The following is a 13181-nucleotide window of genomic DNA, read 5'->3' as shown; positions in this document are numbered from 1 at the left end:
AGACACTGGGCTTCAGCCAGCAAGCCATGTCCAACAGCATTGGTGGAGTTAAGGTCAGTGATGTTGCCATGGGCTGAAAGCGTTGAGACCATTGGGACCTCTCTCACACATCTTCACAAGTGGCGCATGTGAAGATGTGTGAGAGACCATATACATTGCTACTGCCATGTGACCCAAGACAGTAAGAACTTGTCAAGATGTAGGATGCTGGCAGTCTTTAACGTTGAGGTCAGATTCCGAAAAGTGTGAATTCTGTCCTCCAGAAGACTTTGCAAAAGCGCATGCTTATGATTGCCCCTATGAACTATAGGGTTTGAGACAGGCTGAGGTGAGACTTCTCAATTTAAGATGAACCCTGAGCCTTCCAAACAAGTTATCATCTGAATTTTGTGGGCATGTATCAGTTCTGGACTCTGTGCTACAAGGAGTCAATCGTCCACTTAGGGAAAAAAAACTTTATTCCCTGCTTTCGAAGATGGGCCACAGCTACTGCAAGACATTTCATGAATACTCTGAGTGCCGACGAGAGGCCAAATGATAGGACTTTGTATTGGTAGTGTCAATTGTTGACCTGAAAAAAAAAAAACAAAACAACAAAGGTAGTGCCAGGAAGAGGGGTGCATCAGTATGTGAGCATAGGCATCCTTTAAGTCTAAAACACATCCAGTCATTGGGTTGCTGAAAAGGCAAAATAGTTTTCAAAGAAGTCATCTTGACTTCTCCTGCCGAAGGAAGTAATTTAAGCCTCTGAGGTCTAAAATTGGTCTTAGCCCCCCCGCGAATAGAAGACCTGAATTCCAGGGGTAAGCAAAGGCGTCCCTGGCTAATTGATTTCTCTGCTTGTGCAGTGAACAAAAGTTGTCCACTTTGTGATTCAGTTCAGAAGCAAAGAGGTCCATCGTTGGTTGACCCCAATGTTGAAATATCCTGGTCGCTATTTTGGGATCCAGGGACCACTCGTGAGGTTGGAATTGTCGACTGAGGCAGTCTGCTACTACGTTGTGACTGCCTGCCAGATAAGTGGCCTGGAGAAACATGGAATATGTTAGGGCCCAGATCCAAATCTGTGCGGCTTCTTGACAAAGGAGATACGAGCCCATACCTCCCTGTTTGTTCAGGTACCACATGGCAACTGTGTTGTCCGTTTGTATCAGAACGGTCTTGTGTGAAAGGCAGTCCCTTGAACGCATGTAGAGCATAAAATAGCTTGAAGCTCCAGGAAGTTGATTTGAAATGTTGCTTCAAGTTTTGTCCAAGTACCTTGAGTTTGGAGATTGTCTGTGTGAGCTCCCCAACCCAAGGTGGATGCATCTGTAGTTAAAGTCACTTGCGGAACTGATTGTTGGAATGGTAGGCCTTTGTGCAAGTTGTTCTTGTTCGCCCACCAGAGGAGAGATGAACGTAGTTGAGTTATTTGAACTGGAGATGACAGTGGTTGAATGGCTTGTATCCACTGTGATCTTAATGTCCATTGGGTTATTCTCATGGCTAATCTGGCCATAGGAGTGACGAACCGTGGAGGCCATGTGGCCAAGCAGAGTTAGAAATTGGTGTGCTGTCGCTTGTTTCTTTAAGTGCAGAGTTTGCTAATGAGGAGTGTCCCCGCCCAGTCCTCCGGGAGGAAGGTTCTTGATATTATGGTGTTCAACTCTGCTCAGATGAATTTCAGTAGGTGAGATGGGATGAGGTGGGATTTTTGGTAGTTGATTAGAAATCCCAGCGAGTGGAGCAGATTGATTGTGAGCCTGAGAGAAGCGAGAGCTCCTTGCTGTGATTGGCTTCTGCTGAGCCAGTCTAGGTAAGGAAAAACATACACTTTCCTTGTGCAAATGCGCCGCTGCTACAGACACTTTGTGAATACCAGGGGTGCTGAGGCAAGTCAGAATGGCAGAACCTGATATTGGTAATGTTGATGACCCACCAGGAAACGCAGAAACTTGCGATGAGGAGGAAATATTGGAATGTGAGCGTAAGCGTCTTGCAGATCCAGAGAACAGAGTCAGTCTCCTGCTTGAAGAAGTGGAAGCATGGTGCCTAAGGAGACCATTCTGAACTTCTTTCCATAGAAATTTGTTGAGATTTCAGAGGTCTAGGATTGGATGTAGGCCTGTTTTCTTTGGAATGAGAAAATATCCGGAGTAGAATCCTCTGCCCTGCTGAGTTCGGGGAACTGGTTCCACGGCCCTGGCTCTCAGAAGGGTGGATAATTCTGCTTGCAGAAGAGTGATATGATCCTTGTGTATCCAAAGAGACTGTCGTGGGGAGTCTTTTGGTACTGTGATAAAATTTAGTTGGTAACCTTGTGTTATAATTAATAGTACCCAGCGATCTGTTGTGATATTTGACCAATGGGTGTGAAAAAGAGACTTGACCTCCCACTGGTATGGCTGGTTTGGGGTTGGTGGAATGGCTGCTGTTCTCTGGTTGTTTTTCCAAAAGCCTGATGCTGGACCTGTTTGAGGAGGAGGTTGAGGCCTAGAAGCCCTCTGTTGTCTAGGCTGGGATCTTTGCACTGGCCTTGATGCTCTACCACTGATAGGAGATAGTACCTATGTGGCCCATAGTAGGGTTTTCTGGTATCCTTTCATGCCGTGCAGCATGAGGCAGATGAAGTACCTTGTGGGATTTGCAGATAGCTGACGCAGAGTTTTAGAGTGTTCCTTAAGTTGAGCTACTGCATCTTGAACTCTTGCTCCAAAGAGGTTATTGCCCACACAAGGTAAATATACCAGTCTCTCTTGGACTTCAGGCCTGAGGTCTGAAGCCTTAAGCCAGGCCCAACGACGTGCACTGATACCAGTTGCTGCTACTCGTGAAGAGGTTTCAAAACTGTCATAGGACCTCATGTTTGCCTGCTTCCAAACCTTTGTGGATAATATTAGCTGACTCCTGATACGGTTGAGGCAGAGTCTCAGCCAATTGCTGCATCTGTTTCCAGAGGTCGCGTTGATACTGCGTCATATAAAGCTGCTATGACGCTATTCTGGAAGTAAGCAGAGCCTTGAAAGACTTTCCTGCCCAGAGTGTCCAAGAACTTTTGTTCTTTTCCTGGTGGAGTCTATGAATGAGGCCGTACTCTGATTTTTTCTGAGCAGATTCCACCACCACAGATTGGTGTGGAAGCTGGGCTCTCTGATAGCTGGGGATGTGTTGCACTAGACAGGTGGTATCCATCCTTTTATTTACTGGTGGAACTGAGCATGGGTGTTCCCATAATCTGTGCTGTAGTTCCACTAGGACCTCATGTATTGGAATAGCTAATACTTCCTTAGGAGGGTCTACAAATTGAAGAACCTCTAAGGTCTGTTTGTCTGGTATCTTCTTCAGACACTAGTTTAAATGGAATAGTGTCAGCCATTTCTTTTACAAAAGTAGTAAAAAGACAAGTCCTCTGGGGGTGACTTTTCTATCTTCAGGAGGGGATGGTTCAGACGAAGTCCTCTGAAAATGTGTCGGTGTCTATCTTCCCAACAGTACGATGGAGTATGCTTTGGAGGAGAAACATGAGGAGGTCTCTATGGCATCGATTGTTTTTGTGGTGAAAAGAATGGCAGATGGAGAGGCCAGAATACTTGGTCAGGAGAGTCCGGATGGTCCCGGCTGAGGTTCAAATGGTAGGGAAGTACCGGAAGCATCATCGTCACTGACTGGAATAGGAGTGACGGGTTGCACTGGAAGAGTGCCGATGAGGGCATCAAGCTTCGACATCAGTGGCTGGAATATGGACAAATCCGGTATCTGCATCTGAGTTGGCACCAGCTTCGGTGGAGGCACTGGCATCGGCTCCAGACGTGTCAATGGACGAAGGTCTCAGAGCTTCTCACTACCTGACGGATAAATCCATCCAGTTCCTCCCTTATAGCTGAAATCAGAGCAGCTATAGGTGGTGGCAGAGAAGGCGTCATCGACTCTTCCACAGGGCCTTGTGGTTGCTCGATGCCCGGCACCTTTGGAGATGGGGGAATGCCTCTGAGTAGTAGGCCTCGATAGTCCCTGTAGACGAGGCTTTTTTGGTGAAGGTTCTCTTGGCAATAGCAAGGCCTCTGGCGTCAAAGCCAGTCTATGGCGATGACTGTTTTTGTCAATGCTCGGTGTTTTTTTCAAGCACAGATGTTGATTTTACCGATGCCGCAGACAGAGTCGGGTATAGTCTGTCTCCGGAGCCTTCCATTCAATGTTTACGAATAAACTAATCATTTTGATGCTCCAGCCGGAGACGATTGGGTCGATGTCGAAAGCATAAGTTGTATATGGAAAAGATGTTCCATTTTTTCCTGTCTGGCCTTTCTGCCCTTGGCGGTCAACTCCGCACATTGAGGGCTGGAAGAAACATCATGCAATTGCCCAAGGCACAAAACACACTCAGCGTGAGGGTCGGTGATAGACATTGTGCGAGTGCAGTTCGGACATTTTTTGAAGCCCATGGCCATAATTAAGGCCCGACAGCCGATGATCTGACCAAAAATTAACTTACTTGAAATTGAACAGGGAAATTTTTTATTTTTTATTTTTTTTTTTTTTAACTCACCGGCTGGTGGTCGGAGGGAGACCCCTATGTAGGGGATGAAATTTGAGAAAGATTTTCACTTTTTTTTATTCACAAGTTTGTGTGAAGAGATTCACACATGGCTCCTATCCCACGATGCTAACTGCAGCGTGGAAAAACAAAGACTGAAAGGAGACCCCTGTGGCTCGAGGGATCATGGCATGCTGGGCATGCTCCGTGGGCTCAGTGTGCCAGTCAAAAGTTTCTAGAAACTTTGACAGAAAGTTTTCCGTGATAGGGTTCCGTCAGTGACACCCCCCATATGTAAGAACTAGCATCCTGCTTGTCCTGGGATAAAGCAAAAAACTGAGGAGTCTGTTGTGTGGGAAGGCACCACACGGGAGCAAAAAGTTCTTAATCTGGGAGAAATTTCCACATCGGGCCACCAGGGGGCACTCCCGGAAAGCATGGCTAATTGAGCCTGCTTATCTGCGGGAAAACAATGAGACTAGAGCAATAAGATCATGCAAATACTGGCTGCAGTATTTTGCAAAGACAGTATAACACCAGATAAAGAACAGTCTACAATAAATTGCAATGACCTAATCAACACGTGATTAATGCATGTATCAGTGTCACTGGATTATCCTGAGAAAGACCCAGACACAAATCTGGGAACAAATGCAATTGTGCAAAGCACAATCGTACTGCACTTGAAATATAAAAACTGTAAGTTCTGAATTAAATATCCCAAATCAGGACTAGTGGAAGCGGAGCTGTGTAGATCTTCCAGCTGCAATAGAAGTGAAAATCTGAGCAGGGCTTTGAGCAGGCATGTGCTTACAGGCCCTGCAGTCTGGCATGAGTTTTCTTAGTAATAGGAAACCACAGAAGTGGAAGGGGCTGCTACATGACCTTTGGGCATGAATTAGTTCACAGGCCTCCCACTGATTTTCACTCCTACTGCTGCCTCCTGAAGATCTCTGCCATGCTAGCCCCAACCAAGACTGGGGATAGCTGGAGGGGCCCTGAGAAATAGCAATGGATAGGGAGGGGATAAGAACCAATCACTTGGTAATGGGACATGCTGTGGGGGAGAAGTGAGCAATGACTTCCTCCATCCCTCAGATCTCCAAGGACCCTCTCTCTCCCCTGGTTTAGGATGCCCCCCCCGGCTAAAACACAAAACCCGGCTAAAACACAAAACCCCCCCAAAAATCAAATGTCTGCCTAGTCTAAAAATTTAGACAAGAAAAGCAGGAAGTAGGGTGGGTGAAACTAAGGCAGTCCATTGATTTGTACCACAAAACAGAAGACACTGCACAGAAACACGATCAAACCACCTATAAGCAGACATTCGGAGCCAAAGGAAAAACAGACTAGTTTCAATTTAGCTGAAAAACACTCCACATGCGTTTGAGAGAAGGGCTCACCTCCAAGGCTAAAATTGACACCTCTCAGATCATTAATCTGCACCACAAATTGTGCAGGCACTGTGTATATAAGACCAAACCACAAATAAGCAGTGTGAAAAACAAAAGGCTTAATGTACTCAGTATTTTTCCCATAGATGCAAAAAAGAAATCCTTTATTATATTCTGGATGAAAACAATACAACTGACAGGAATTCACTCAAGATTGTTATCCAGATCCATCTAACCAGTGCAAGATAAGAATGGCAGGTGGTAGCAGCAACAGCAGCGATCCTAGAGATAGCTTAGAAGTAGTAAATACACTAAACTCTTGCAATTATCCAGCCCACAATGGAGTTCATAGTCCAAATATATAGATAAAAAGCAATGAGGCATCTGCCCTAGCACCAACACTAACACTGACGCTAGTTGACCGCAGTTAAAGGGCTGGCGGCACAGAGCCTGACATGGACATTGTTTCCTCTGAGGAGAACTGTAGCTGCCACCCTGGAACTCCAGAAAAGGAGAAAAGAAAAATATACATTGCAATTAGTCCCCCCCCAGAACACCTGCATTTTTCCTCTCTAAATGCTGTTTATCATTCTACTTGATTTGCATGTTGAATACATCTTCATAAATAGTTTGACAATCTGATATTCAATTTGAGAAACCAAGGTTTACCCCAAGCAGGGATGCTAGCAGTGAAAGTAATGGTTATTGCAAAAAGCACACATTTTTACTGATAATCTCTTTGCTATATCTGAGTTAAATCTAAGTTCAAAAAGGACGCAACTACCTTGGACTGAAGAATATACTACCAGGCAGTTCTCATGTAACAAAAGAATTGGTTGGGTAAGAGATCCTGATTAGAGAATTTTAAAAGAAAAGTCTGATCAGGTAGGTGGTTATTAATGCAAAATATGTGGAGAATAGCACAACTGAGTCCGTCCTTACAGTTTCTTTAATTTCATATATTTATTCAAAAAGACTCAGATTTAAAATGGATAAGGTAATACAATTCACTTGGTAGTCCCAACATGGATACCGTGTTTCGCCCCACATGATGCGTCAGGAGACACACGAAAGTAAAGTTCATATGCTAAAAAAGAAAAAAAATATCCAATGTAAGGATGAAATGAAAAAGCAATACGGTACATATTACAATAAACATACCTCAAAAGTTCATTCTATTTTACATAGAATTTTTACAAACGCTCGATTCGTCCCTATTTAAAGACGCCGCAAAAAAATTATCGAATCCCTTGTGATTCACATATTATTGGAAGTGACCAATCCCGTGCAAATTAAGAATGCCAATCAAAGCAGGTGTCTGACATCATCTCACAATAATATCAGATGTTTAAAGATACCTAAATATCAAAAACATGATAAATTAATCCCATCACAGTTTAGAGTTACAATTTCAAGAATATAAATGTTAAAAACAAATGTTAACACATTGGGTATAATACATAAATAGGCGAATACTATAAGCAGTTTATAGATAGCTCCTCAAAGCATTGTATGAACAAGGATCATCATCTTATGTCTTAGAACATCTCTGCACAGTGATGTGTAAACAAAGAAACAGAAAATGCCTACATCACTTGTCAGGAAGGTAATGGAAATGAGGTCATTCACTAAGGAGGGGGCAAATTCATAAAAAGTGTACACATTCTATTTCTGAATTAAGGCCATGTGAAGATCGATTTTTACCCTTCAGACTATTTCTGCTCCCTCCGAACTAACATCTTAGAGAATCCCCACCCCGGGAGGGGAGGTTAGAACGTCAATGGCAAAAAATTGAAGATCAGAAATAGAATGGCCGGCTGTCAACCAATGTGTAGCTAAAGGAGAATCTTCCCATGAGGTCCAAATGCAAGAATGGTGTTCTATGATCCAGGTCCTAAGCATGCATATCCTGCCAACGTATAACTTCCGACATGAGCAGATGACACTGAATTACATGTGGTAGCATGACTAAGTCCATATTCCTTATTTGTAATAGGGTGCTGAAAAGATATTGATAGGGAAAGTACACTAATTGAGCGATGCTCACAAGGGTGATGACCAACAGGAGAGGAAATTAATGTGGGTTGGAGACATACCAATGTTAACAGAAGATCCCGTAAGTTCTTGCCCCGGTGGAATGTAAATCTTAATGGACTGTTAAAGACTCCATGTAACATCAGCCAGTGATGTCTGATAGAGCTAATTTCTCATATGTGATGAGAATGGAAGTATACAATTAATATTAGCCCTCGATTGTGAATGGGGTTGAAACAAATCCCAGTTAATGTATAACGCCTGTTTGAAAGCAGAATTGCTTACCTGTAACAGGTGTTCACAGGACAGCAGGATCTTAGTCCTCACATATGGGTGACATCAGGATGGAGCCCAGTCACGGAACACTTTTGTCAAAGTTTCTAGAACTGACTGGCACCTACTGGGCATGCCCAGCATAGCACCAACTCTGCATCCAGCAGGGGTCCCCCTTCAGTCTCATCTTATAGTAAAAAGTACATGCGAAAAATAAAAAAACGTAAACAAACCCAACTCTGCGGGGTGGCAGGTGGGTTTCGTGAGGACTAACATCCTGCTGTCCTGTGAGAACACCTGTTACAGGTAAGCAACTCTGCTTTCTCACAGGACAAGCAGGATGGTAGTCCTCACATATGGGTGAGTACAGAGCCGAGGATGCCCGAGCAATGCACCAAATGCACCCAAAAATGTGCAACCGGCACAACAACGGGGTGGAAATTTGGTTAGGAGGGCATCCTGAACCCTAAATGGGTCTGTGGAAGGATGCTGGGTAGTTAAACTGAAAACAAGTTGTGTAGAACAGACTGGCCAAAGATGGAATCTTGCCTGCCAGCCTTATCTAAGCAATAACATGCTGCAAATGTATGGAGAGAACTCCAGGTAGCAGCCTTACAAATATCAGCAAGCGGCACCGAATGTAGGTGCACTACTGATGTCGCCATGGCCCTGACAGTGTGCTTTTACACGGTCTTGTAGCGGAATGCCTGCTTGCTGGTAGCAAAAAAATGCAGTCCGCTAACCAGGAGGAGAGGGTCTGCTTTCCCACAGCTTTTCCCAATTTGATGGAATCTAAAGAAACAGTGGATTTCCTGTGGGCAGACGTGCGGTCTAAATAGAAGGCTAGGGCACGTTTGCAGTCCAAAGAATGCAGAGCCTGCTCTCCTGGGTTTGCATGGGGCCTGGGAAAAAAGGTAGATAGGATAGTAGATTGGTTAATATGAAATTCCGACACTACCTTCGGTAAAAACTTAGGGTGAGTGTGGAGCACTATCCTGTCATGCAGAATTTTAGTGTAAGGCAGGTAGGTAACTAGAGCCTGCAACTCACTAACACTGCGAGCGGATGTGATAGCGAGAAGGAAAACTACTTTCCACGTGAGATAACGGAGATCACAGGTGTGGAGAGGCTCAAATGGAGGTCCCAAGAAGGGGCCGGAGGGCGCAGTGGAGGTTTTAAGTGGAGCAAACCTCTCAAAGCGCGTTACTAAGGGTTGTGTGGAAATAGGAACATCCCCTATGCCTTTATGAAACGCGGCTACTGCACTGATGTGCACCCTGATGGAGGAAGTCTTCAGGCCTGCCTCTGACAGGTGCCAGAGATAGTCCAGAAACTTCACTGCGGAACAAGTGAAGGGGGTCTAAGGACAGAGGTGCACCATAACTGTAAACCTTTTCCATTTGGAGCGGTAAGAGCTTCTCGTGGAAGGCTTTCATGAAGCTACTAGGACTTGGGACACAGACTCGGAAAGGTTAAGAGGTTGGAGTATTAACCTTTCCACATCCAGGCAGTCAGAGATAAGGCCTGGAGATTGGGGTGATGCAGGCATCCATTGTTCTGAGTTATCAGAAGCGGATCCTTCCCCAGAGGAATGTGGCGGCGTATTGATAAATTCTGGAGGATTGGCAACCACACCTGGCATGGCCAGTGAGGGTCTATCAATCTTTACACCTTTGTCCTTCCGTAACTTCACGAGAATCTTCGATATGAGTGGATGTGGAGGGTATGCATAGAGGAGACCGTTGGCCCACGATAGGGCGAAAGCGTCTCTCGGGTGCGAGTGGTGGCTGCAAGTGAAGGAGCAGAAGTTCTCTACTTTGCGGTTATGGACCGACGCAAAGAGGTCTATGTAAGGGTAACCCCAATGTTGGAATATTGAGTCCGCTACTGTGGGGTTGAGAGACCACTCATGCGGAAGAAATGTGCAGCTCAACCTGTTCGCCAGTACATTGTCCACGCCCGGCAAATAGGTGGCTGTGAGGTACATTGAGTGGGAAAGGGCCCATGCCCATATCTGTGCAGCTTCCTGGCACAGGAAGAAGGAGCCTGCTCCACCCTGCTTGTTGATGTACCACATCGCCACCTGCTTGCCTGTTTGAATCAGGATGGCCTTGTTGGAAAGGCAATCCTGAAGTACTCTGAGGACATATCTGATTGCCCGAAGCTCCAGGAAATTTATCTGGTGTTTGGCTTCCTCTGGAGACCAGGATCCTTGAGTCTGCAGGTCACTTACATGAGTACCCCACCCTAGGTTGGAGGCAGCTATTGTCAAAGTAATTTGAGGTTCTATAGCCTGAAATGGAAGGCCTTGAGTCAGTTTGGCGTGTTGTATCCACCAGGCCAGCGATAGTCGGAGCTGTGTGGTAACGTGAACAATGCTGGACATTGGCTGACAAGCTTGAACCCACTGGGATTTTAGGGTCCACTGCATGACTCATGGCTAAGCGGGCCATCGGAGTGACATGCACCGCGGACGCCATGTGACCCAACAGTATGAGGAAGTGACGAGCAGTTGAGGATACTCGAGTCTGTAAAAGATGCACCAGAGAGGCCAGGGTGAAAGCTCGATCCTGAGGGAGGAAGGCTTTCGCCTATGTAGTGTCTAGGTCTGCTCCTATAAAAGATAGTTCCATCCCAAACCCCATCTTGGATTTGGGATAGTTGATTAGAAACCTTAAGGACATCAAGGTATAGAGAGTGAGACGCAAGGACGCCAATGTGGCTTGCTGAGTCGGGGCCCTTATCAACCAATCATCGAGATAAAGGTAGACATGGACACCCTGACTTCCGAGGAAGGCTGCGACTACTACGTGGCACTTTGTGAATAGCAATGGAGCAGACGCCAGGCCGAATGGCAGTACACGGTACTGGAAGTGACGAGGGCTGGCTAGGAATCGCAAGAATTTGCGATGAGATGGAATAATTGAGGTGTGTGTATGCATCCTGGAGATCTAGAGAGCATAGCCAATCTACCTTTTGCAGAAGAGGAAGTAGAGACCTCAAGGTTACCATCTTGAACTTCTTTGTAGATACTTTAGGGCATGAAGGTCCAAAATGGGATGAACACCACCTGACTTTTTTGGGATGAGGAAGTAACGGGAATAGAACCCCTGCCCCTGTTGGGAAAGGGGCACTGGTTCTATTGCCCGTGATTGGAGAAGGGTTGAAACCTCCTGTTCCAGAAGAGTGGTCGGATGATCACCACGTCAGTGGAGGTGGAGAGTCCACTGGTACAGTCAGGAAGTTTAGGTGGTAACCTTGAGTGACCACTGCAAGTACCCACTGATCGGTGGTGACTGTGCCAAGTGTTGGTGAAGTGGCCAACCGACCACCAATTGGTACTGATGGAAGAGGAGGTTGGCTTATGCTCTCCAGGAAGGAGGAGTCAAAACCCTGATGCTGGTCCTGGCTGAGGAGCAGGTTGGGACTTCTGAGGAAGGGATTGTCTGGACTGACATTTTTGATAAGGCTTGGAGGGGCGACCTTGAGAAGCCGGAGGATAATACCTTCTTGGTTTGTAGGCTGGTTGCTTAACATCTTGCCTGAAAGTCCTCTTAGAGGTGGACGAGAACTCAGCAGGCACTGAAGAACGTTGACGCAGTGTTTCATGGTGGTCCTTGAGCTGCGCCACAGTCTCCTGAATTTTAACTCCGAAGAGATTATCTCCAGCACATGGAAGGTCAGCCAACCTGTCCTGTACCTTTGGTCTGAGGTCGGAGGATTTCAACCAGGCCTATCTTCTTGCACTAATCCCCACTGCGGACACCCTAGAAGCAGTGTCAAAAATGTCGTATGCTACGCGGACCTCATGCTTACCAGCATCCAGGCCTTTCTGGGCTAGAGCACTAAGCTCATCCTGGAATTGGTCAGGCAGAGCTTCAGAGAAATCCTGGATCTTCTTAAAAAGGTTCCTGTTATACTGGGTCATGTATAACTGGTAAGAAGCAATGCGAGACATTAGCATTGATCCATGGAAGACCCGTCTGCCAAACACATCCAGGGATTTTTGATCCTTCCCTGGAGGAATGAGGTTTGGAATGTCTTGCCTTTTTCTGGGCTGATTCTACAACCACAGAATGATGATCAAGTTGTGATCTTTGAAATCCAGGAGCTGACTGCACAAGATAGGTGGCATGTGTCTTACGGTTGACAGGTGGAACTGAACCTGGGTGCTCCCAATTCCTCTTCAGCAGATCAATGAGGATTTCATGAATGAGAATTGACATGATTTCCTTAGGGGCATCAAGAAACTTGAGTACTTCCAACATCTTGTGCCTTGAATCTTCTTCTGTCTGAAGTTGAAATGGAATTGTTTCAGACATTTCTTAGATTGATAAAGGACAGATCCTCAGGAGGAGAACGCCTTCTCTCTTCAGGAGGGGAGGGCTCTAAAGGCAGATCGGTATCCTGAAGAATCAGTCCAAGGATCATAAAGGTTGATCACCAGCTCCCTGAGGATCTTCAGAAGGGAGGAATGGTGTTAATCCCAAAGGACCAGGCCTATGCACAGACGGCACTGGAGGCACAGTCGGCACTGGATGAGTCGGTGGCAGGATCCCAGACGGCGGTATGGGGATCGGTGTTTCCTAGTCTTCTGAGGACACAGGTATTGGCATCGAGGGAAGAGGATATTCCGGTGTTCTCTGTTCCAGCGGTGGAAGGGCACAGAGCTACGAATCCAGTCTACCCAGTAGCGGTGTGAGCGCCATGGGAATCGGATTGGTGACCGGCTCGGGCACCGGTATCTGCATCGTTGGAGGCTGGAAGCCCTGTAGTGCTTTACTGATGGCCTCTTGGATCATCCGATCCAATTCCTCACGGAAGCCTAGGGCGTGTAGCCCCGGCACCGGAGTAGGAGGCAGTACTGGCATAGCCAGAGGGTCCACCAGTGAAAGTGGAATAGCAGCTCCCTGCACCGATGAAGGTGGGGGAACGCCTCGGTGACCCCGCAGAGGAGGATGGGA

At 46.2% G+C, this 13181-nt stretch overlaps 1 protein-coding gene across 2 annotated transcripts in view; it reads right to left on the bottom strand.

Moving 5' to 3' along the window:
* The window catches only part of ULK2 (unc-51 like autophagy activating kinase 2), a 255524-nt gene that overhangs the window by 162114 nt on the left and 80229 nt on the right, over positions 1-13181 (bottom strand). Inside the window, exon 11 of one of the 2 annotated variants that reach the window (XM_029611375.1) lies at positions 5920-5979. The exons of the other annotated variant lie outside the window; for it this stretch is intronic. Within the exon in view, the coding sequence (XP_029467235.1) occupies positions 5920-5979 (60 nt within the window). The remainder of the gene's footprint in view (positions 1-5919; positions 5980-13181) is intronic. 2 annotated transcript variants of the gene reach the window in all.

This window comes from Rhinatrema bivittatum, chromosome 8 (assembly GCF_901001135.1).
Source record: "Rhinatrema bivittatum chromosome 8, aRhiBiv1.1, whole genome shotgun sequence".
Taxonomy (NCBI): domain Eukaryota; kingdom Metazoa; phylum Chordata; class Amphibia; order Gymnophiona; family Rhinatrematidae; genus Rhinatrema; species Rhinatrema bivittatum.
The sequence above is the reverse complement of the archived record's forward strand: the minus strand, read 5'-3'. Positions and strand labels throughout refer to the sequence as shown.